This window comes from Carcharodon carcharias, chromosome 6 (assembly GCF_017639515.1).
Source record: "Carcharodon carcharias isolate sCarCar2 chromosome 6, sCarCar2.pri, whole genome shotgun sequence".
Lineage (NCBI taxonomy): Eukaryota > Metazoa > Chordata > Chondrichthyes > Lamniformes > Lamnidae > Carcharodon > Carcharodon carcharias.
This window is the reverse complement of record NC_054472.1, coordinates 100,820,885-100,847,343: the sequence shown is the minus strand read 5'-3', so window position 1 is coordinate 100,847,343 and position 26,459 is coordinate 100,820,885. Positions and strand designations below refer to the sequence as shown.

Genomic DNA, 26,459 nt, shown 5'->3' with positions numbered 1-26,459 from the left:
GATCATGCTAAGGTGAGAATAACCCAGGGTGAGGGAGAAAGGGAGCCAGACACCCGGTGCCATCAGTGGCTCACCTCCCCCCCCCGCCCCTCTCAGCTCCATTGGTGTTGCAGGACAGGGGCTCAGCTCCTGTAAATGGAGGAAGCGGCCCAGCTGCAGCCTCAGATTGAGAGTTGGCCAGAGCCTTGGCTTGTTGAGTCACTGCCCTGGGCTGGTTTGGGAGTGAGACAGGGTGGGAAAGGAGAGAGGGAGAGGCAAAGCGGGAAAGGAAAGAGAGTGTGAGAGACAGAGAGAAAGTGGGAAAGGAAGGCAAGCAAAAAGTTAAGCTGAATTTCATGAGTGCTGTAATTGAGACACAGAAGCTGTGATACTCTGGGCTTTTTTAGGTGATTTAGTGTTATCTAATTTGAATTTATACAGTGTTTCTGTAATATTCAGCCATTTTGAATCTTGGAAACCAAGGAGCTTGAGCTCCAACCTTTGAGCGGGTTGAAGATAACACAGCAACAAGCAAAATTGGAGAGGACTTTGTCAATTCTGCACACACCATTCACACCATTTTAGAAGCAGCTCCTGCTCGCCAGACACAATGAAGCTCAGTCTTGTGGGGACTGAGTGCATTTTCTGGCTGTGATTCTCTTGAACAGCACAATTGGGCATTAGGAGATATTGATCGGAGATACTGATGGAGCAAAGCAAAAATAAAACGTGGCTACTGCAAACAGAAGAAGAAAAGTGGATGCGGAGTGTCATGTCTTTAATGAAAAATGAACAAACAATTTTTTTTCTTGGAGAGGTGAAAGGCAAACTCATATGCCTGATTTGTGGAGAAGCGATTTTTGTCGTGAAAAAATTCAATGTAGAAAGACACTACAGAACAATGCACATCAAATATGAAGAATTTCAAGAACAAATGTGAGCGGACAAAATTAAAGCACTTAAAAAGAATATGAGTGCGCAGCAAGCAATTTTCACAAGGCTGAGAAAGGTGATGGACAGGGTTATGCAAGCCAATTATGTGGTGAGTGAACTTATCACAAAAAAGCTTAGGCCTCATTTAGAAGGGGAGTTTGTAAAGGGGTGCATTGTTGCAGCTTTACTGGCTCCAGAGAAAATCAAATTATTTCAGACTGAGCGCTTATCTTGCAGGGCCGTGTCAGATTGAATTAATGATATGGCTCAAGACATTGAAAAGTCTCTGAAAGATTCAGTGGCTGATTTCAAATTTTACTCTCTGGCTATTGATGAGACAACAGACTTAACAAATACATGTCAATTGGTGATTTTTCTGCATGGAATCACAGCAGATTTTGAGATTCAAGAGGACTTGCTTGCTTTTGTAGCAATGCTCGGTGAAGATTTGTTTCAGAAGAATACATTGGCAGTGCACTGGCTTCAGTTATCATTTGAAAAATTAAGTGGTCTTACTAACAATGGCTCGACAGCTATGGTTGGATCTCAAAAGGGATTATTTGCTCTAATCAAGAAAGAAACAAATTTCCTCAACTCTGATCCAAGTAAGGCGATTTAATGTCACTGTATCATTCATCAGGAGCATCTGTGTGCGCAGTCCATGCAATGTAATGTTGACAATAGTATCAAGCATTAACTTCATTATAAGTAGAGGGTTAAACAGCCGCCAGTTTAAGGAGTTATTGAGAGATCGGTGATTTAGTTTACTATTATGAAGTGTGATAGCTCAGCTGGGGTAGTATGCTGATGCTGTTTTACGAATTGAGGGACAAAGTGAAACTTTTTATCAAGACAAAGGGCAAATCTGTGGTTGAGCTGAGTGACAACATTCAGTGGCTATGAGGCTTGGCTTTCATGGTTGACATTACGCAGTATCTGTCTCAGGTCAATGTCAAATTGCAAGGACTTAACCAACTTATTACTTCCTTTCTTTCAAATGTGAAATCATCTGAAGCCAAATTAAAGCTGTGGCAAATGCAACTGGAAAAGGGCATAGGGCATTTCCATACCCTTCAGAAACAAAAACTTGCAGCAACAGTGGAGCACACCAGAGTGTGTGCAAATTTACTTCAGAAATTTTGTGAGCGATTTCAAGACCTAAAAGTGAAGGAACAGGAATTAAACATTATAACTATACTGCTCAATATTGAAGCAGTTGATGTACCTGAAGACCTTCAACGTGAAGTTACCGAACTGAAAAGCAACACTGACCTTAACGCCAAATACATTAACCTGCCTCTGCTGGAATTCTACAAACTCCACGTGAGTGCTGATGAATTTCCAAACTTGAGGAGACGCGTGCTGAAAATTGCTTGGGACTACATACTGCTGTGAGCAGTTTTTTCCAAAACCTTCTCGTGCAAAGAACCATCTGCGTGCCAGATTAACAGATGTGAATTCAGAAAGCCAATTGCGAGTAGCAATATCGTCAGTGTCAGCAGACATAACGAAGCTCATTAAGGAAAAGCAAACTCAGCCATCGCATTGAAGCAGTGGATAAGTTGAATGTTTCTGTGTTCTCTCTAAAAAAAAATTAATTTGGTTTATTTGTGTGTATGGCCCGCTTGTCTATGTGAGTGGCCCTTGATAAGAAAAAGGTTCCCCACTGCTGCTTTAAAACAGTTAAATGTCCCAAAGCTATTCACAGAGTGTCAAACAAAACTTGGCACAGAGCTTCATGTGGAAATGTTAGGCCAGGTGGCCAAAAGCTTGGTTAAGAGGTAGGTTTTAAGGAGCATCTTATATGAGGAGAAGCTATGGAAATGCAGAGAGTTTTAGGAAGGGAATTCCAGAGCTTAGATACTAGGCAGCTGAAGGCATGGTTGCCAATTACAATTGGGGATGGCCAAGAAACCCGGATTGGAGCTGTGCAGAGATTTTGGAATATTGTAGGACTGGAGGAGGTTATAAGGATACGGAGGAATGAGACCATAGTGAGATTTTGAAAAAGTGGTTGAAAATTTTTAACATCAAAGCATTGCCAGATCGGGAGCCAATGTAGATCAGCAAATACAGGGATGATGTGTGAATAGAACTTGGTGCAAGTTAGGATATGGATAACAGAGTTTGGAATAAGTTCAAGTTTACAGAGGGTGGAAGCTGGGAGGTCGGCTAGGAGAGCAATGGAATAATTCAGTCTAAAGGTAATAAAGATGTGGATCAGTATTTCAGAATCAGATGAGCTGAGGCAGGGCTGGAGATAAGCAATGCTATGGAGATGAAAGTAGGCAAACTTGGTGATGGAGCATGCATATGGCTGAAGTTCATCTTAGGGTGAAATATGACATTGATGTTGTAAATTGTCTGGTTCAGCCTTAGCAGTTGCCAGGGAAAGGGATGGAGTCATTTGTTACGAAACATAACTCGTGGCATTTGTCAGGGACAAGGTGGCAGCAGTTGGACAAGTGTGACATGATCAGGGCATTATCATAGATTTAAGGGTAGTTCATGTCTGGCTAACCTAACTAGTTTTTTTATTGAGGAAGCCACTAATATGGTGGAGGGTCTATGAATGCTGTTTGCGTGGGTTGCCAGGAGATATTTTAAAAATAAAAATGTATGGCGCTGGAGATCAGATTGTGTTATGGGTTGGCAATTGGTTAGGAGGTAGAAGTTAGAGTAGAGATAAAGGGAATGTATTCTAATTGTCAAGATGTGACAAGTGGTGTTGCCCAGAGGCGAGCACTAGGGTCTGAGACCAAAACAAAAACAGAATTACCTGGAAAAACTCAGCAGGTCTGGCAGCATCGGCGGAGAAAAGAGTTGACATTTCGAGTCCTCATGACCCTTCGACAGAACTTGAGTTCAAGTCCAAGAAAGAGTTGAAATATAAGCTGGTTTAAGGTGTGTGTGTGGGGGGCGGAGAGAGAGAGAGAGAGAGAAGTGGAGTGGGGGTGTGGTTGTAGGGACAAACAAGCAGTGATAGAAGCAGATCATCAAAAGATGTCAACTGCTGAGTTTTTCCAGGTAATTCTGTTTTGTTTTGGTTTTGGATTTCCAGCACCGCAGTTTTTTTGTTTTTATCACTAGGGTCTGAGATTTCATCATGTTTATCAGTAACTTGGATGAAGGAATAGAATTGTAATAGTCAACATTGGAAGATGATACTAAATTAGGTGGCACATTACGTTGTCTGAATGGGAGCAAGGTATGGGGAAAGACATCCATTCTGTTATAAGAGTCATTTAAACATTTTCTCAAGCAAAATGCCTTTTGCAGAACAGACAATTTGGAATACTACAAGACTCGCCTCTTTAACAAATTCAAGTTTTAAAAACAGTATGGTATCTAGCATGTGGTCAAGATAATTTACTAACTTAGTTAATGGCTCGTGATGACATGATTGGTAATGCAATCAATGATCACAACTGTTAAAATAAAATGCTAATCGAGCAACATGATTTAAAATGCTGCCAAAATAAAAAAGGTGAACCACGAATTGACAAGAATATGAGTCTTACACAGTGCCCAATGTCATCCTGTCTGTTGAGTTTTTCAACCAGGATACCCCAGATATAGAGCCTGGTCAAAATTCTAATATAATCACATCATTGTTCAGGTTGTTAAGAATTTGGAGTTACTTAGTGTGGTGCCTCGGAGTACCAGACACAGAACTTTAGTGTTTTTAAAGTCAGCAAATGGGCCCACAGTTCAATTATGGAAAATCACTTTATACATTAGTACTAAGAACACAGGCCTGCATTTTGCAGTCAGTAGCGAATGAACAATGTATGCTATTCATTACACCTCCACTTGCCCACAGAATTTCTACGGGCTTTGCACTGGAACTTGCTGTGATTAGAGATCCACATCAGTGCAGAGCCCTCCACTGGCAACATGGGGCCTATGTGAACAGGGACAAGCAACTATGTTAACCAGTTAACCAACTCGTTATCCAATCAGAATGAGCAGTGCAGAACTGTAAGTTAGAATATTTAATTCAATAACAAATCATCTACAGAAAGTAAAATGAGGGGGAAAGCAAGATTAAATTAATAAGGGAAATGAAAGAGATAAAGAAAAAGTTTTTTAAAATTATTATTTTTTTTAAAATTTCCAGCAATAATTAAAATCTAAAGGATTGAGACTTCACACATGTAGAAGTTAATTTTCAGTGCCAGATATTTTGCTGGGAGGTAATTAAGATGCATCACACCGTTAAAAATCCACTTACACTAGAATGGATAAACCTGAATATTTTTGGCAAATTTAGTGAATAAGTACAGTAAACTGATGCATTCCATGTGTTTCAATGATGAGTCTCTGGGCAAGGTACCAATGTAGCTAAACTTCCTGATTTCCACATTTAATGGCATGTGCACAGGTGCCTTAAGTTGCTATCCAATTTACTCCTTAATAACAGTTTGCATTAATAGCCTATTACTTTTAGTGCAAAATTTGAACCATTAACCTTGAAAACACAATTCACAGTGGAACACAAACTATGTTTTAATAAACCTTAAATTAATTTTCATTTTTTGACGCAAAGGTGTGACTGCAGTATCCAAGCATTAACTGTGAATGCCTTTATGTTTACTATTAATTCAAATTGATTTTTGCTCAATAAACTTAAAATTATTCAGTGATATTATTTGATTAATTTTATACGACAGAGGTTACTTATATTTGTCTAATTTCAATTTGAATTAAAAGTTTGAAGAAATATCAAATTAAAAGATTGTAATTTCATAGAGTAAATACATTTTTTTAAAATTATGCTATAGTTGTAATTCCATACAAAATGATACTTGCCCAGAGATATTTCTCCTGCTGTATGTGCTTGTACCAGTTAGTTTTTCCGATTTAGTCCTCTGGGCCACCTTCCCAACTGAAAGACGGGGAACAGGCAACCTTTGTTCTGTCTGGGCTTTACTAATATAATTCAAATTAGATACTCATTGCTTGATCCCTCCTGATAAAACTGACTTATTAAAACCCTTAATTGGAAAATCACCAATGCAAGCCCATTTTCTACCACTGTTGAGTATGCTGTGATCACTGGCCGCAAGCCATTTTAATTGAGATGGGGGCCATAGCTTGTTTAAAACACCACTTCATGTTAAAAAGAAAGATTGCATTGATATAGCACCTTTCACAATGTCAGGATGTCCTAAAGCAATATATAGCCAATTAAGTACTTTTGAAGTGCAGTCACAACAAAATAGAAAACACGACAGCCAATTTGAGCACTGCAAGCTCTCAAAAACAGCAATTTGAAATTGACCAGATAATGTTTCTGTGATGTTGGTTGCCAGATCAATATCGGCCAGGATACACAGGGAATAACTGCACTGCTTTACTTCAAGTTATGCCATAGGATTTTTTATGTCTACCTGAGTGCGCAAATGGGGCCTTGGATTAACATCTTATCCAGAAGATGGCACCTCCAAAAGTGTAGCACTCCTTCAGTACTGCTCTGGACTGTCAGTCTTGATTCTAATGCTTAAGAATCCAGATTGAATCTTAAACCTACAAATTCCTGACTCAGAGGCAAGAGTGTTTGCAACTGAGCCACGGCTGACACATTGGCCTGAATTTTTCAGTCAACGGGTGGACTCGACGGGAGTGGGTGGTCACGGAGCCGACCACCACCTGCGATCAGCTCTGCATCGCCATTTTACGTGGGTGGGCCAATTAAGGCCTGCCCAGCTTAAGCCGCGAGCTGTGGTGCTCAGTCCTACCTGTGCGGGCAGGGGGAGGAGGGAGAGTTGGGGCCAGTGCTCTTTTGCGCATACGCACAAAAGAGCGCTTCAATCTCCCTGAGGAATGGAGCTGCCTCAGGGAGATTGAAACGCTTTCGTAATAAATAAATAAATGGTTTGAAAATTTAATTAAACACGTCCCCTCAAGTGACTGTGTCACATGAGATGTGACATATTTTTGTATTTCAGAAAAAGTTTTTATGTAAGTGGTAAAAGCTTTAGGAAACTTCATCCCACTTATGGATGAGGTTTCCTAAAAAACGCGAAGGCCGCTTGCCCTTTTCGTCTGTCCGCCAACCTTAAGGTCGGACAGGCAGCGTAAACAATTACATTAATTAATTCGTTAATGGCCTTAATAGGTAGCCAACTCCGGCATGTGCCCGCTGAACGAAACAACGTGAGACAGTGCGATGATGTTGGGACGTCATTGCGTGTCATTTTTCGTGCCGGCATGTCGGGCCTGCCCCCGCACACCGACTAAAAAATTCAGGTCATTAAGATAATACAAGTCTATGGATAGGTGTGAATCAATCTCTGTTGCAGTTAACGTTAACACTCAATATAACTAGGATGGCATTTATCAGTTTGTCTGCCAGCTAAGTGTGGTGGACTAATAAAAGAGGGAAATAAGAATGACTGTCAACTAATCCTATGCAATAAAGATCTCTCCACTTAGCAAATGATGCAATCACTGTGGCAATGGAAGCTGCATTAGGATCAAAAGCTGTTCATAAAAACAAAATACTTAAAATACAGCTGTCCATGTTTGCTGCTATCCTTCCCAGCCACTAGGGATTTCTTTTGGAGTGAAAACATTGAAAGAATAAAGACAGACACAAAGCACAGACTAAAGTAGATAATACATTCTGTAAACAGAAAACCATAACTTAATTCTACTCACCACTTGAGCATCAATTGCCACCTGAGCGAATCCCTTCCGACCACGCCAGAATATGCCGTAAGTCTCATCACTAAAGAGTGCTTCACGGACTCCACCTGGTGAGATGGCCAACAAGTGACCACTTTTCAAAGCTTTGACACACTCCTCTTGTGGGCCATGCATGACGCTAAAAACTTCCAACAATAATTTAAAGCCTGAAAAAGAAATTTAGAAACCGGTGTGCATTATTATCTATGACAGATGACAGAAGGCAGAAACAAACGTGAAAAAAATTTGAAGCAAACTGAGTATTTTGTGCTATTTTCTCATTTAAAAGCGCTAAAGGCATATCAAAACCACTTAGATTGACAAAAGTAACTAGGTTTGACTTACACTAATTTGAGCTCTATTTATTGATTTATGGCTCAGTAATTACAGTACATTCTGGCTTCATTTGAAATTAGAAACCAACATCTATCGAGATTGTGTACATCCTTGAAAATTTTACTCAACCAAAATTTTACATTTATACAATGATCTTTCTGTAAAACAACCCAAAATATTTTACAGGAGGAGTGGTGGCTATGAAACAGATATTCAAGGGAAATTAATCAAAGGCAGCTTCAAAAGGATAATGTTTAAAGTGGTTGTGGAAAGTGGCAGAGGCATAGCAGGATGACAACTTTTAAGAGAGTGGTGGTGATGGAAGGCTCCGTATCAATGATAAAGTAGAAGGCAAATGTGCAACAGTCTTAACTTGGAGTTAAGAGCATCTGAATGGAAGATTGTGGAAAATTGTACCGGAGTGGAGTGATGTCATAGAATGATTTAAAGACGATAACCAAGGTTTTGAAGTTGATGGCTTTAATGTAGAGCAATTAGAATAAGATGGAAATACGCAAGACATTTTTTGGAGGAAGAAGCTAAGGAGGCCAGTGATGTGAGTATTAGAGAAACCAACTCTCAAAGTGACAACAGTATAGATGAGGATTTCAGTGACATTGAGTGATGCTCCAGAGATGGAAGCAAACCATTTTGCCAACAGGTGTGATGAACAGGACACCAAGTCTATGCATCTATATGTTTAACCTGAATTAGCTGTAGCAGAAGTGGCAGAAATGGAATTAGTGCAAGATATAAAGTTGCCTTTTGTCTGGTTAGTGCCAAAGAATGTTCTGGCTCATCCAAGACTCAATGTCAGCATAGCAACAGTTCTGATGGAAGGTCATTGACCTGAAACATTAGTTCTGTTCCTATCCACAGATCGTTCAAGACCTGAGTATCCCCAGCACTTTGTTTTTATTTCAGATTTCCAGTGTCCACAATATTTTGCTTTAGTAGGACAGTAACAGACATGGAATCAAGGGTGAAAGAGGAGAGAATCATGCAATAATCAACTAATGGTCGTCTTAATCTAGTCAGTTCCGAACTTTAAAATATTTCTCTCACTCAAGGCATCATTTTCTTTCAATGGTGCCACACATTATCTCTTCATGAAAATAGCAGATAACAAAATGTTTATGGTGCAATTAGATTGTGTAACAAATACTTTTACAAGAATGCAGTCATTCCCAAACAACCCACCCAATGGTGAAGAGGAGGAAAAAACATCTTGTTCCAGGTAAACGCAACTTCTTGTTCTCAATAGCAACTATCACTGTACAATGGACTGAAAGATGATGTGGCATATACATCCAAACTTCAAGATCTGCTCAAGTTATAGTATAAACTGCAAATGCTCTGCTAATATTTGCCAATGTGGAATATAAAAAAGGGTATTTTCACTATACAACATTGGTTTTGCGTTTCTGTCATGAAGTCTACAGGCTATCATGAACTTATGGATTTTAAATAGATTGAAAGATTACCTAACTGGAAAAATTAAGTTCATTGACAAAGCAAAGCTGAGAACTGTTAGTGCTAAAAGACCTTCACATTGTGCAAATGCACTGTAATTACTTAGGATGTGACAAAGCACTCCACAACAGATTTAGAAATAAAAGACACAATGGGGTTTGAACATTTGAAACTTTAAGAAACTGAAAGCTAATTCTAACTTACACTGTGAGCCTTGAAAGAAAGTATGCACATGTTTCTTGTTGAGTGGCCATCTCCCCTATTTCTATTTCAATCTGATGCTCTTATACAAGGCCAATTTACAGTCTGGGCACACATCATGTGTGTGCAAGCATGGTTTTATTATAAGTAGAGTATCTTTCCCACATTTCAGGGATTTAAAAAAAAATGGGTCTGTGAACCAGATGCAAGGAGCTCTTTCATTTGTGTGCTGATATGGTATGCAGCAATGTTTAATGGAAAAGCACAGGAGGCAAAGCAATTTCACCAAAATCACTTACAAGAAAAAGTACATTATAGTAACAATGGAACTCCAGCAGCTGCATTCTCTACATCTGAGGGTGCTATTAGTCACAGTATTAGATGTCCAGTGTTAACAGCACTGCCCCAATGTAAAATTCCTAAAACTTTTAGGTAAAAACTGACATTCCTATATTTCCTTGGTATAATGAAATACATAATGGGCAAAATTTTGCCCTTGGTGGGTGGGCCCCACCGGCTCAGCAGTGGGTGGATAGCCGACCCCGCCGCCATTTTAAGCGGGCCATCTGACGGGAAGCACTATGCGTTTCCTGTGCGGGGGGGAGGGATTCCCCAACTGTCAAAGTGCGTCCTTTCGCACGTGCGCGTGAAAGAGCACAGATTTCTCAGAGACTAAGTGCTGTCTCAGGGAGATCACTGAAAGTTTTTTAAACATCAAGAATAGACAAATAAAAAATTTATTAACATGTCCCCCTCATGTGACGATGTCACACGAGATGGGACATGTTAATAAAAAGGACACAAATATTATTAAACATTTTTAAAACGGACATGGAACCTCATCCCGCCAGTGGATGGGATTTCATGTTTTTTCTAATCCCTCCTGGGGCTCCTAGCCTGCCCGTCAGCCTTAAGGTTGGACGGGCAGGGTATTTAATGAGCTTAATTATCCTGTCAATGGCCTCAATTGGCCATTGACAGGTCGGTGGGCGGACAGCTGATTTCGCTGTCAGCCCGCCTTCCTCAATATTTAAATGGACCGGGACGACGTTGGGGGTTCCTCCCAACGTCATCCCGCGTCATTTTCGGGTCGGCGAGCGGGCCCCGCCCCCAACTCGCTGACGGAAAAATTCTGGCCAATGTTTTTCAGAGATCAGTCAACTATGGTACATCTTTATAGCTGTCTGGAAGTAGGTACTTTTGACCAGTATAACTTTCTAAAGTATAATTAGCAAACCCTTGAGACAATTTCTGAGTGAAATACTTAGAGGTTGGCGAATGAACAAAAAACTCCTAAATCAGACAATAATGTCATACTTCAACTACACTAAAAATGTAACTTAAGAAATTATTTCTTTGCCAACACACGTGATGTAACTGCGATTTTGAATGAGAGATTTGCTCTCCTGACTCTACCAATTTTGATATCTATCGGCCCATTTGATTTTAAACCTATGGCAGATGTTTAATTTGTGCACTCTGTTGTGAGGAGAAATCCATTAGCACAAATGATTCATCCTTTGCCCCTCCACATACAGAAGGCAACCGACTTCCCTCTTTATTCTCATTGGGAAGTACCCAATGACTGCTAAAGTTATTGCTGTCTGATATAAGGAAATAGATCAGAAAAGCCCATAAAGGCTGTATACCACTGTGTCTGACCTAATTTAGGTCTATCCAGGGATGATGGGGAAGTTTAGAATGCTGGCTGAATGATACGACTGTATCAGGCTTCTGCAATATAGGACAGCTAATGATTATTTAATACTATAACATTATCAAACCTATTCAATATGGGAAAATTTCAAATAAGATGGCTAAACTACAAAATAAATACATTTCCATAAGACAAAGTGGGTGCAAAGAAACTACTAAATGAACACTTAAAAAGGTATATGATATAATTAGGGATAGTAATGGTCATGATTAGTATTGAAATGGAGGTGCAAAGGGAGATTAAAAGGGTTTAAATGGGAATATGAGAAAAGGCCAACAGATAATCTAAATGGGTATGGTTAGGGAGTTGGTAAGCATATAAAAAGTAATAGATCAAAGAGAATACAGGAAGAGTCTAATTGTAAAACATTTTATTAAGGGGGTATTATATAAATATTTTGGGCTGGTTTTAACAAATAATGATAGAAATGAGAATGTAAACGTACTTAGGAGGATATGGAACAAGAGATATTCGTAGAAAAGGAACTGGTTCTTAAAAGAAATTAGCAGAACTCATAAGGAAGCCCATGTCACCGGGCTGTCATTGCATACATCATTAGCTACTGAAAGTTAAAGAGATAGCAGGGATAATGCATTTTGGGAAAAAAACAAATTTACTGGTCAGGCAGCTATAAAGATATACCACAGTTGACGGATCTCTGAAAAGCATTATTATATATTTCATTATACCAATTTGTAATATAATAAAAGAAGCTGCAGGGTATGGATGAACAGGGAAAATTGGGGTTCAAAAACGTAATTGTCTTAAAGTATAACTGCGGTTAGATAGCTAGAAAAAGACCATTTTGGGCTACATGTGTAGTGACTTGAGTGCAAAGGTATTGTACAAAATATTATCTTACAATTTGTTCAAAATATTGGTTAGATCAATTACAACAAAGGGTTCTCAATCAGGGGTCCGAGAAGTTTCAAGGGGTCCACCAAAAATAACCAATGTGTAGAATAAGGCCTTGCACAATCTGCATTTGTCTCTTTTTCTCTCTTGAACAAATATTTACTATACATTCAAAACTACGTTTACTAATTTTCAACTTTGGAATTACTTCTAGAGTTTAATTTCAATCAAAAATACATTTTCTTTCAGTTACAAGATGGCCAGATAAAAATACACTGCACACATTTCCTATGCTTTTACTGCCTTCTTCATACCAGAGTGTCAGTTGTGTCATCTTGACTCTAAAGGCAGCCTCTTCACCTCGTGTTCTGATGAGTTGCTAGCAGCTATGTAAATGAGTAGCAGAGGGCTTCAGCAGACATATCTTAAAATCGGTGTAAGCCACTGAGAAAATTTGCAAGCATTGATGTCCTGGCATAAAACCACCATAGATCAGTTATGTACAAATTTCCTCCAAGGGCAGAGGTGTTGGCGTGAGAAGAATGAAAAGTGCAACAATGTTCTTGTGCCAAAAAGCTCCAGGAAATTCTGCAACATATTTGCTGATAAACCAATATAATTTTTACATTTCTGTATGTTGTGGCATTTGTATTCCGATCAATTGTTGCTTTATCTAACATTGCTTGATTATTTTCACTCATGTTTTCTAAAATGTTTTTTTAGAATATAAACTAATTCTTCCATTTTCTTCCAATATAGTTTGCAATAGGATTCAAAGATTATCAGTATTGTACATTAGTTGCTTAGCTTTGCACATTCGAAGACCAACATGCCCAGTATTAGCCTGGTAAAATTATTTTTTTTAATCCTTTACATCTGAAGCTATTGCGAACCTCATTTAATGTAATATCCGTGCAAAATACTCCTGTTCCCATTATGACAAAAAAGAAAAACATGTTTTCTCTCTTGCAACCCCACATATGCAAACTCTCAGATATACACAATGTTCTCAACACCAAGGTGAAAGACTAAAAAACTCTTCCTTCAGCTTTTTTACAAACAGTACAAATACTCGTGTTGTTCAGTTTTGCAGATATTATACAAGGATTTCTCCCATGCAGAAAAACAACCATTAAAATATCCAAAAAAATTGTTTACTTTTCTTCTCGTTTCTTCTGTTGTAATAACTTTGCACTTTCCAAATATGTACCTACACAATTCACCTCTCACATACTTTTGTGTAACATTTAATGCTTTAGCTCCTAGCAATGGCTCCCCTCCCAAAGATTAACTTCTGATGTGCTGTATTTGCACAAAAGAGAAGGGAATAGCTTGAAGACTATCCAACTCAACACAAAACATACATCATAATCAGTTTATCTTTGTCTTTTGTTTTTGTGTTGACACCTTATCTTGGATAAAATTGTGGCTAAGGAGGGGAGGAAAGTGAACGAGTCCTGATACAAACCAGTTCCGCACTACTTGTACATTTCGATTATTGTAAAAAGATTGACTTATAATTAACTTTTATCCTGTCACTTAAGTCTACAGTTTAAATTAGACTGAAATTTTCTTCAGATCATGCTCAAACTAAAATTTTTCACAACTTTTTGTACTGATTTTGCTGGTTAATACACTGCCAAATATTTAAAGTAGGGTAGTGTCACAATATTTGAATTTATTTAACAAGGTTATCCATGTAATGTGCAAGTTCATTTCATAACATTACCATTTTAGATATTTCTAAAATATTATTTAGAACAGGAATGGACAATTATCAGAAGACAAGAAATTTGCAGGGCTATGGGGTAAAGACAGGGGAGGGGGACTAGATGAGATGTTCTTGTAATGAGCCAGCACGGACACAATGGGCTGAATGGTCTCTTTCTTTGCTGTAACCATTCTATGATTCCAGGAAATTGTTTAAATGTACATACTTAGAAAAGTGGTACTTGTTACAGAAATTTCAGCTTTCGTAGAGTCTACATCATTAAATTTGATTTCATAACCTGTTTTGCAGAACACATAATCCCAGAAAAAAGGGCCAAAATAAAAGAAAACATACCTGGTAACTTAAAAAGAAAATGGTCAGCTACGGAGTGACAGGTTCTTCCTTTTTGGATAATTACTTTAGCTAAAAAATAGTAATAGTCTACAGGTATGGCCCCATGATAATAAACAATCAGAGCAGGCCCTGCATCAGGAATTTTTTCCAATCCATGAACTTCGTAACCTGAGGAAAAAGGAACAGAGTTAGCCTAATACATACACAAATATTGTATTTTATGGTAAGGGAGGATCAATATGCTTATATTGCTTTTGTAGACAGGCAGGATTTTAAATCTTAAAAATTAAGAGTTTACAAAACTAACCTGATCTGGGCAATAAATGCAGCAAAAGTTTGATATATATGCCAAGCTAGCAATAAGAGATAAGCATTAATGGAGACTCTAGGCATCAGTTCAACTCCAATTACACTGGATTGCATATTGTTATGAGTATATTGTCATTATTTTGACACGTGAAAAATAAGTAATCGTGCAGTTTACATTCTGTACACCATTTATTGTTTTAATTATAGGTTGTTATTGCTACCACTTCAATTCAACTTGTATCGGTTTCGGCTTTATCCTTTCTACTTGTCTAAACTTGTCCAGAAAATCAAAAAAACAGGGTCAACTGTACATTCATTTCCAGATCTGGCATTTTCTATTAATTCATTAGCGTCTGTACCTTTCCTTTTTCTAGAAACCATTTACGTTCTGCTAAGTGTGTGAACACCTCCTACTATTTGAAAGAAAATTAAAATATATTCCCTTTCACCTTTAATAAATGATAGTACAAGGCTGATAGATGTAACCAATGAGCGTTTAGCCAAATTTATTAACAGAGTTTTGTGGACACATAGCAATTGCTAATTGTTGAACTGGACATTATCAGCCCATGCGTGGTCAAGGTTGAAGGTGTTTGATTATTTGATTAAGTTACAATAAGAAAATAAAATTTGTTTTTCGCTGTGTTCTGGTCTATAGAACTACAGATAATGGGGAACCAATTCAATTTTTCAAATAATTTTAAATTACTGAACATAAACCAGAAAACCATCAGATGGAACTGCCAAGTCCCTGAAAATTAAATAAAATTAGATGATGAGACAACATGGGCTAAATCTTCCTCTTCCAAGAAAACAGTCAAATATTAGGTGATATATAATTTAAAAAGGTTGCTTGCACATTTCTGAAGGAAATTCCTAAATGGTTTTGTTGAATTGAATTGTATATAAGTCCATGAAACACACACTGATTTTCTACGGCTTTCAAATTATAAAGGATTCTCTTGCAAGAAAAGGGCATCCAGTGAGTTTACTTTTTCTCTTTATAGCAACATGTCCATAATCTCCATTGCATAGTTTTAGGCATCACTCATTTTACAGTTCTTGCTGAGTCTGGTCATGTTAAGATTCATAATAGTTGTTTTTTGAATCTATCTGTATATGTAGCTGTATCCTCCACATTCTTCCACCCTCTGACCTTGGACTTGCGTGTTTCCCCTTCATTCCACCAGTGGTGTCAGGGTCTTCAACTGCCCTGGTCCTACTCTCCCCTTGAACCCCACCACCCAATTCTCTTTTAAAAACCTTCTCAAAACTCATCTTTTCAGCTAGGCTTCCTAATCTTTTTTCTTCGTTCAACATCCATTTCTCTCTGTACCCAGTTGTGTAAAATGTTGCTTGATTGATGCATGTTGTCACCAGTCACTAAAAGGGAACACTCTCCCCAGTTCTTTCACAAACTCCTCAACTCTTCCCATTAAATCCTCTCTGCAACTGATGTTTTGTTTAATTGTTCCTCTGTCTTTGCCTTTAATATCTTCTGAAATGGACTGGTTGGTCCAAATGGCGTATTTCCAAATGATAACTTTAAGGGGGAAGTGGTGGCATAGCGGTAATGTCAGCAAACTGGTAATCCAGAGGCCCAGTCTAATGTTCTGGGGACATGGGTCAAATCCCACTGTGAAACCCAGCTAGTGAAATTTGAATTCAATTAATAAAAGAATCTAGAATATAAAGCTAGCCTCAGTAATAGTGACCATGACAACTATCAATTGTTGTAAAAAGCCATCTGTTTCAATTATATCCTTTAGGAAAGGAAATCTGCTGTCCTTACCTGGTCTAGTTTACATGTAACTCCAGGCCCACAGCAATGTGGTTGACTCTTAAATGCCCTCTGAAATGGCCTCACCCTAATTTACGAGGACAATAAATGCTGGTCTTGCCAGCAGTGCCCACATCCCGTGAATGTATAAAGGAAAAAAAGCATTTCTCCTTTAAATACAAATGCAAACATAGGTGCCACACAACTGACCTAAATACTAGGTCCAGCTTGACCACAACAAGCGTTTTCATGCTTCACTCTCCTTCGCCAAAAATTTTGAGGATCAGCTGAGAACAGTTAAAGATTATCCTCAGCTCTGTTTCCCATGACCATTGCCCGTGAACTCTAATCCCCTTACCCGTACTGAAAAGTCAAAACTAAGCTTCTTTAACTCCCAGAACATTATCAACTTTGGTCAAATCTGGCAATTATAGGCAAGTTGTGCATTAGGTGAGTTTGTATTTGCATTCCTCTGATTTGGGGAAGTAATACTGAAAAAATAGAGGTGATTCTCTCTGTTCACGAATCCACACCCACCTCCATCCCCCAATCTTCCAACTACTCTTCCTTCATAAGTGGTTTAAGAATCTAATATGCAAGGCCTGAGTTAGGACCAGACAGAACACAACAGACCCAGCAGTAACTTTGTTCCTCTTGGACCCTTAACTGTCTCCAACAAATCAAAACATCTTTCCAACATCAGGTCATGTGTGAGTAACAACTTCCTATAGCTAAACATCAATAAACCCACACCATTATCTTCAAGTATCACCACAAACTCCACTTCATTACCTCAGATTCTATCCCCCTCCCTAACCACTCTCTCAGTCTGATCCAGACTATAATCAATGTCTTGTGTTGAGCTGAGCTTAAAACCCTATATATTAAGACTGCATTACTTCCACTGCCACATCACTATCCATTCCAGTCCTTCCCTCAGCTGCTTTGCTGAAAATCACTTATTTTCATTTCCACACTTGACCATTCCAATGCTCTGGTGTACCATCCTCCATAAACTTCAATTTGATCACAACTCTGCTGCACATGGACTGCCCTAACCAAGTACTACTTTCTTGTCTTTGTTGACCTACTGTGGCACTAGTGGCAAGCTTCCATGCTCACAACATTTCACATTTAAATTCCTTACTTTCCTTTGTAAATTCCACCCTGCCCGAGTCCTTACTCCACCCTACATCTGCAGTTCCTCAAGATCTATAACCCTTCATCCCTTTGACAGCAACATGTTGTGCACTGCAGCATTCCCAACCCCCTCCAATTTGCTCTATGATTATGACAGAGCTTTCATCTGCCTTACTTTGGTAACTGCCTATCAAAACGTCTTGGCATTTAAAACCTTCCCAAGGCCCATCTATTTGGTCAAGGTCAGTCACAACCCTTCCAGCCTGCAATCCATTTTTTTTTAAATAGTTATTTGTATAGTAATTTGAAATGTTCCTATTGCTGAGGCACAATAAAAATTGATCAGCTAATCACAGCCATATTTGCCTACAATGAGACATGGTTGGAAGTCAATTCTTCACTTAATGTACCTGTTACCCTAATAATTACAAGTCATCGTGAAACAGGCATGTAGGCTAAACTAGGCTCAAATTTAATGTTGAACAACACATCATTGTACGCATTTGGCACAATTCCCAACTTACACTTGTGCTGGTGGGAAAACTAGACCTCTAGTGGATTCAACCCCCAAGCAGGAGGACAACAACATATTTTCAGGCAGAGGTGATATTTAAATAGCCTGATCGGGTTTATCACTCATGTGATATACAAAGAAAATGCAGTTGATATATATTAATCTTTCAGAAAGCTTTTAATAATGCTTCACACACATGATTAAACAGCAATTCAGAAAAATATTTGCACTTTTGCAGTGTAAGTCCTTTGTAAGTAAAGGTAGCAGCCAACTTGCACGCAAGGTCTCAAATGAAAAATTAGATAAGTGCCTAATCTATTTTGAAGGGGCTGTTTGTCAGATGAATGCTGGTCAGTACACTGAAAAGAACTCACTGCCCTTCTTTGAATAATATTATGGATCTACCTAAACTGACAGACACGGTCTCAAATTCAACATCTCGTTCAAAAGAAACATCTTTAACAACGTAGCATTAAAAGCCATGAAACAGTAGTTAAAATATGGCATTGGATAAATAATAGGCTTAAAAGCAGGAAACTTTTAAAACTGCGAAGAGGTTACCACAAAGCACCTCATAGTTCAGTTCTGGGATTGCTTCCATTTTTAGATGATCGATGAAAAAAATCTCCAAGTTTCCCAACTAAAGCAACATAACACACAGAGTAAATCATGAAAAATATAATCAAATTCAGAAAATTTGGAGTTTTTAATAATTTGCCAAGGAGCCAATCACAATAATTATTCGATTTGGATAACTATTAATATTAGTGAAAGAGCAAAGACCATGTACTAAATGGAAGGCTGTACAGTGATCTGACCAGGAAAAAGTTTTGGATTATTGCAGATGATTATGTGAAAGTGTCAGCCCCGTATTTAGCTACAGATTGAAGAACAAATTAAGTCGCTGGGTTACATTAGTAGAGGACTAAAGTACAGAGCGAAACAAATTGTACTTTTGAATTTAAATTGGTCTGATTTCTTGATGATTACAGCTATCAGCCAATGACAAAATTTTAGGCAGTTGGTTTATCCTTTGAAAATGAGGAGATTTCCAGTGCACTCAAAGGTTTTGAAATTACAAAGTGAACTGATAAAGTTGATGCAGGCAAAATGTTCAAACACTGGATGAAAACTGAACATTAAGAATTCAGATTAAGGAGGAATTCAGAAGGACATTCCCACCCCGCCCCTCCCGCAAGAGTAACTGGCTATCTGGAATAAAATACTGAAGCAGACCTGCTTCAGTACTTTATTCCAGATAGCCAGTGCAAACACTTTCAAGAAAAACAGAGCAAGAGGTAATGAAATCACAAAATTAAGCTAGTTAGGCTTTTCCATGCTGCCAAACATTATTATATTGTCATACTATGTTCTGTGCTCTTAAGATGTTCGCACCTAATGTGGCCATGCATGTTTCAAAATTAACAGAAAATATTTTACTGAACATACATTAGCCCATCATAACTTCAAAATTATCTCATCACATAAAATTAGGTTTTCTAGACTACAATCATTCTATTCACATTTCATAAGTACAAGGTCAAGTTTATTCCTTACAGAGCATTTTGACCACAAAGTTTTGATTTGATTGTCTACCTTGTTATCTTATTCCAGGTAACCAATTAGTCTTTTAATGAAAAGAAGTCCTTCTGAAATTCTCCTTAATCTGGACTTAATTTTAAATTTTCATTCAGTGTTTGAACTTTATTGCCTGCATCACCTTTGTCAGTCCCTTTGTAATGTAAAGAACTTTAGAATAGGTCAACTGGAAATCCCTTTTTCAAAAGGAAAACAAACAACTTGCCAAACATTTCCTCATTGATTGTTGCTAATAATAATAATAACTATGCTTAATAGTATAACACCAATCATATTAAAAATGAAAACTGCTTACCATGCCATATAGTTGCATGTCCATCCCACAGAGTTGCCAAAGTCTTTCTAGCACCATCCCAAACATTATTTGAATAAGCCTCTTGCAGCTCTCTCTTTCTTTTGTACATGTGCAGAAAAAGAATGGAAAGGTACAGGAACAGAATAATAAACAATGGCAGAATGAAGACAATGATGAGTGGAGTGAAAACCCACAGGAGGTAGTCCAAGTAATGCAGGGAGCCTTCCAGGATTTCCAAGCCGGTCCATTTTTCTACTATGTCAATCATGTAGGACACAAAACTCCCATTTTGTCCTTCCACATAGGATTCATCAGCAGCAGCCATACCAAACCAACATCACCAAACATCAGTACAGAGATAGAGTTTGGGGATCATTACGACAGGAACAGCAGTATTCTCTTAAGAGTAAAACAGAGTTCTTGTCAACTGTAGAAACAGAAAATAGTGTTATGATCTCAGCAATTTGAAAAAAACTAATACAGCTTAGAGAAAAGCTGTATTAGTACTAAGCTCAAAATAGGTAATCACAAATATTACACCTGACAATATATAGTAAATAGTGGTAGTATAACTAGATCTTATGACCAAAAATCTGGAAGCTAATCATTCATGAAATACTGCACTCCTATACCTCCAGTTGATTCCTATCAGCCAAATAAATCCAGTTAAGTTATTTAAGTCTTGACCTATGCACAATTGATAATTTTGTTCAACAGTATAGCAAAACTGTAAACTTAAATCAATAAGAAATATCAACATTTTCCACTGTAGTCAAGTGCATGCATGATACCTCAGGCTGACAGAAGTGTCAAAGTAGTATTTTAAGATCACAACAATGGTACAGTCAATTTGAGGTGCACACAGTAAACATTAGAAAGGTCAAGGATATCAATGTTCCCACAATCACTGCCATCATTGAAGACAAAAGGCAGATTTTCAGGAAACATGGCAAGCTTTATAAGTAGAGTTCATTCCAAACAGGCCATTCAAATCAGTTTGTGTTGGTGCTGAAACTCTGAGCACATAAATAATTCTAACCACATTTGGCCACCTTGTTTCCATATTTATTCAACCCCTTTTCCTTCATCCAACTATCCAACCTAATTTTGCATGTAAACATAGTTCTACATCTTCTCAATTTTCCATGTAGAAATGTTTCTCCTGCTCTCTGCTCTAAGTTTCTTAAATTTGCATCTATTGCTTCTCATTCTAGACCCAACTACCCCGACTAAAATTATTCCCCTTCAATCTACTCTACTCATCATTTTATAATTTTGAACACTTCTACAATTTTTTAATCTACAATGTTCTCATGAAAAAAAAATTTTCCAAGTCTTTCTTTGTATTTGAAGTTGCTCATACGAGGCAGAATCCTCGTGAATCTGCTTTTACTCTTTCCAGAGCATTAATATACATTGAGAGTGAGGAGCAGACAGTACCCTAACTTAGGTCTTATAAAGGTTGTGAATCACATTACCTCTTGGCTTTCATATTCTTTATCTCTTAATAAACTAAGAATTCCATTAGTTTATATTTTTAGAGCCTTATTAATCTGGGACGTTACTTATAATCTCCTGTGAATTTGTATACTCATATCTCTCTGCTCTTCCACAGCAGTGAGCTTAGTTCCAGTCTATAATTATTGTCTTTTTAAAAAATCAACATGCATCACCATACACTTGTTCTGAATTCCATCTGCTACCTTTAAGCTAATTCCTCAACCTTACCAATGTCCCTCAACAGCATCCTTTTGTATTCCAAGGAATTAACTATACCTCCTGTTTTGGTGCCATCTTGGAATCCCTAGAAACACATGAGCAGAGGCTGAATTTTAATTAGCAGTTTTTCAAGATTGCAACCACTTGACTGCTCTGTTGACAAACTTGGAATTGCACAGTAAATCATGCAACAGTTTCCAGTAGTAATTCGATAAATGGGTCATTTTCAGGTTGGCAAGCTGTAACTTGTGGAGTGCCACAGGGATCAGTGCTGGGGCCTCGACTATTTACAATCTACATCAATGACTTGGATGGAAGGACCAAGTGTATGGTAACTAAATTTCCTGATGACGCCAAGATAAGTAGGAAAGTAAGTTACCAAGAGGGGATGGACAGTCTGCAAAGGGATATAGATAAAGTGAGTGGGAAAAATTTGGCAGATGGAGAATAATGTGGCAGAATGTGAATTTGTCCACTTTGGCATGAAGAATAGAAAAGCAATATACAATTTAAATGTAGAGATTTTAGAACTCTGTGGTAGAGGGTTCTGGGTGTCCTGGTACATGAATCAGATATGGCAAGTAATTAGGATGGCAAATGGAATGTGGCCATTTATTGCAAAAGGAATGGAAAATACTGTAAAAGGATAGACGTTTTACTGCAGCTGTACAGGGTATTGGTGAGACCATGGGCAGAATTTTGCCGTCGGCGAGCAGGGGGGCGGGGCCTGCTCACCAATGCGTAAAATGACGCGGGATGACGTCGGGCGGAACCCCTGATGTCATCCCACCCATTTAAATTTTCAGGAAGGCGGGGCGCAGCAAAATCAGCTGACCTGTCAATGGCAATTGAGGCCATTGACAGGATCATTTAAACAATTGAAGGACCTACCCGTCCAACCTTCAGGTTGGCGGGCAGGCCAGGAGCCCCTGTGGCAAACAAAGAAAACATGAAACCTCAGCCAGCAGCGGGATGAGGTTTCATGCATCGTTATAAAAAATTTAATAAAGTTATTGTGTAAATTATGAACATGTCCCAACTCATGTGACATTATCACATGAGGGGGACACGTAAGGGTTTTTTTTTCCATTTTTAATAGTTTTCAAATTCCAGGCGATCTCCCTGAGGCTGCACTTAGCCTCAGGGAGATGTGTGCTCTTTCGTGCGCATGCACAAAAAAGCACACTCTCGCTTTTGGGGAATTCCTCCGCCTGCACAGGAAGCGCATAGCGTTTCTCGCCGGACGTCACGCTGGGCAGGCCTCAATTGTCCCGCCCACGTAAAATGGCGGCGCAGCCTATTTCACTGGGGGGGGTTGATTCCCCACCAGCCGGAGATTGGGTCGGGCTTGCCCATCCGACAGGCAGAAAATTCTGCCCTATATCTGGAGTACTGTGTACAGTTTGGGACTCCTTGTTTGAAAAAGGACATAAATACATGTGAAGCAGTTCAGAGAAGGCTCACTTGAATCATTCCTGTGATGAAGGGTTTATCTTATGAAGAAAGGTGAAAAGACTGAGCCTATACCCATTGGAGTTTAGAACAATGAGAGGTGATCTTATTTAAACATATCAGATCCTGAGGGGACTTGATAGGGTGACACCAGGAGGATGTTTCTTCTTTTGGGGGAAGACTAGAACTAGTGGACGCAGTTCAAGAACAAGAGGTCTCTCTCTTAAGACTGAGATGAGTGGAATCTTTTTCTCCCGGAGGGTTGTTAGTCGGTGTAATTCTTTTCTCCAGAAAGCAGCAGAGGCTGGGTCATTTAATTTATTCAACGCTGAGTCAGATAAATTTTTGATAGACTAGGGAGTCAAGGATCATTGAGGGCAAGTAGAGTTGAAACCACAACCAGATCAGCCAAGATCCTAATGAATGGCGGAGCAGGTTCAAAAGGCCTACTTCTGCTCCTAAGTCCTATGTTCCTAACACATGCGCTGAAGCAGAATGTAGTGAGGAGTTTTATGTGCAACCTTTAGGGGCTGGCCATTGGACTCGGCATTTTCACAGCTGAGAGGCTATTAGTTCCAAGAATTAATGTTATAAGATCACACACAACTTAAAAACGTTTCTGACAGTACATTTTCTTAGCAAAAATATATATAAGTTATTAAACAATCTCAAAGAGATACGAAGGAAGCACTCATTGCTAGCTAGATTATATGTTGCTGGAGACCCCTCATCTGGCATGACTGGACTTTTCCTTTTTTTAACCTTGATTGAGGAAATGTACTGCAGCAGAAAGAAGTCAAGTAAAACTATATACATATAGCAAGAAACAAGAACAATTTATATTTCTTCACACCTGCATAAAAATGTCTCAAATAATGTATAGAAAAAAGTGAATATAAAACTTGGTTAGTTTTTGAAACCTTTGATAGAGGAATGGGTGAAAAGTCAGGAGGATTTACAGTAGGGATTCCAATGGGCAAAGAAATGGAACAGGCACCAATAAACAATGGAACAAACAGACTGGGGACTGCGGCTGGGATCACAAGGATCTGAAAGCCAATTCATTGAGGTATGGGGAGCCAATGCAGCTCAGCCAGGATCAGATTATGGTTGGGAATACAGACTATGGTGGTATGACTGAATTTTAGTTGGCACAATGTGGTTGCAAGGTGGTTTCAGGTTAATCTTTAAAGTCAAGCAGGTGAGCATTTTGGTTTCAGCAGCAGTGGGTGAAAGGTAAGAATGGAGATTGGTGATGTTTGAAGGTGAAAGAAAATAATGTTCTCCAGACACAATCTGTTAACAAATTTCAGCTTGGAATTCAGCAGTACAAAGGTCTGTAACCTTAGACTTAGTCTGCAAAGGCATTTGTAAAAGTAAATGGCCAGAGGCATGACTCCAGCATTGACTCAAAATCTAGATTGCTGTAGATGAGACAAGCAAAACTGTGGCCTCTCTTAGAAAATTAAACTGCACAAAATTAAGACGACCATTATTTATGCCAGATTTAGAAAATGCATTTCAACAACCACTGTCAGCCTTTGTTTTCTTTTTTATAAGAAATCACACACAGCATCAGTACTTTATTGCCTTCATTTTGATCAAATCTGGCAGGCAATGTGTACTATTCTGCCTCAATTCAACTTTCCTGCCTATCCCCCATATCCCTTGATTCCCTGAGACACTAAAAGTCTGTTTATTTCTGCCTTAAATATATTCAATGATGGAGCATCCACAACAGAGAATTCCAAAGTTTCACCACCCTCTGAGTGAAGAAATTCCTCCCCATCTAAGTCTTAAATAGTCTGCCCCTTATTCTGAGGCTGTGTCCCCTGGTTCTAGGGGAAACAACCTCTCAGTGTCGACCCTGTCAAGCCCCTTCAGAATCTTTTATGTTTCAATGAGATCACCTTTCATTCTTCTGAACTCAGGAGCATATGGGGCCAGTTTACTCAGCTTCTCATCAGAGAACAACTTTCTCATCCCAGGAACCAATTTCTGGAACCTTCACTGTACTGCCTTCAAGGCAAGTATGTCCTTCCTTAGATATATTTCTTCACAGAAAATCTTTTTCAAAGCCAACTTAATAGACATACAGAATAGTTCATTGCCAGTGTATCAATTTGTTGTTGATCAATTTTGCAAGGTGTCAACTGAATTGTAAACGTGTGCTTTTAGTAACTCTACCAACCTAAGCTCTCAGTAGTAGGAGTCAAACAAATTCCAGTCTGCCAAAAGACCTCTTCAGCACTTAATGTAGACAACAAACCAGTACTTCCTCTTGCACAAGGACCTTTTATGCTCCCCTCTCCCAAGCAGGACATTGACACTGAATGTTAATAAATTCAAATCCAGAATAGTTGTGAGTAGTGGGGAGCTGTTTTAGTAACTATCATTCAATAAACCAGAAATAGTCGTCTTAACTGTGCATGTGACAAAACTGCTTTTCAAATGAGAAATTAATCTACTTTAAGTCAGTTTCAAAAATAGCATTCATATTCATTAGGGATGGCTTCTTACCTATCAAGCAAATTTCTGATGCCATCCATTTCAAATGTAGTAAGTCCACAAGTGCTTCAAGATGGCACTAGAATACTGAATAAATAAAATAACATTTAGGCCGCAGCATATGTAGAATTGCAGGTCTTGCAAACTATTAGTGTTATTCCAATTTTACATTATCCCCAAGGGGAGAATCAGGCCCATTTGGCTCTCTCCAACTCTGCAACACAATATTTTAAAAACATTTTAAGCAACTCTTGGTGTAAGCTCGGCTGGGAGACTAGACTGCAATAGCAGAAAAGCTCCTGGGCACAAACAGATCCATAGATATCTTTTGAGCCCTATTCAGATGGACAGCTTTGATATTGTGAATAACTGCGATGATATCCTTTTCACATGTTTGCCCCAGTTCAAACTTCAAAAGGGAAAGATCTAACTGGGACAGGAACTCACTTGGTCTACATGTCGCTATTTGGGCAGAATTATGCCTTCCTCATGAAGCATGAATACCTTCTCTCTCCTCCCATCTCCGTTTCCCCTTCGCTTGCCCTCCATCACTCTCTCGACACCTCTCCAGCCCTTTTTCTCCCTGATACTCCCACTCCTCTCCCCCCTCACTCACCCGGTGACGCCGTTTCTCTAATAAGCTGTTCCATTATTAACCATTCATTAATTTACTGTTGATCGTTGTAGCCGGCGTCACTCGCCTCTGAAGCTTGGGCCTGTCCTTTACCCTGGTTCGCAATTCCTGCGCCACCGTGGGCTCCAGTTGTCACTCGCAAGCAGCCGCTCCCTCGGGCCCCGCCAGGGAGCCCGCCCCCTCCCACACTCGCCGCAGCTGCGCATTCGGGACTTCCGGTAAGGCAGGTCAGTGTCTCGCCCCAGAAGGGGCGCGCGCGC

General features: G+C 38.9%; 1 protein-coding gene across 11 annotated transcripts in view; it reads right to left on the bottom strand.

Moving 5' to 3' along the window:
• Window positions 1–26,409, bottom strand: part of tmem68 (transmembrane protein 68) — a 53,281-nt gene extending 26,872 nt beyond the window's left edge. For 4 of the 11 annotated variants that reach the window (XR_005943319.1, XM_041189945.1, XM_041189946.1 and 1 more), the window contains exons 1-5: window positions 26,182–26,407; window positions 25,578–25,652; window positions 19,887–20,313; window positions 14,250–14,417; window positions 7,576–7,769 (exon numbers count right to left, since the gene is read on the bottom strand). Coding sequence is in view for 10 of the 11 variants with exons in the window: in XM_041189945.1 (XP_041045879.1) it covers window positions 7,576–7,769; window positions 14,250–14,417; window positions 19,887–20,211 (687 nt within the window). In the remaining variant the exon portion in view is untranslated. Of the gene's footprint in view, window positions 1–7,575; window positions 7,770–14,249; window positions 14,418–19,886; window positions 20,314–21,614; window positions 21,691–25,577; window positions 25,653–26,181 lie in introns of all 11 variants that reach the window. The other 7 variants (XM_041189950.1, XM_041189949.1, XM_041189941.1 and 4 more) reach the window with 6 other exon arrangements.
• Between the last annotated feature and the right edge of the window lie 50 nt (window positions 26,410–26,459).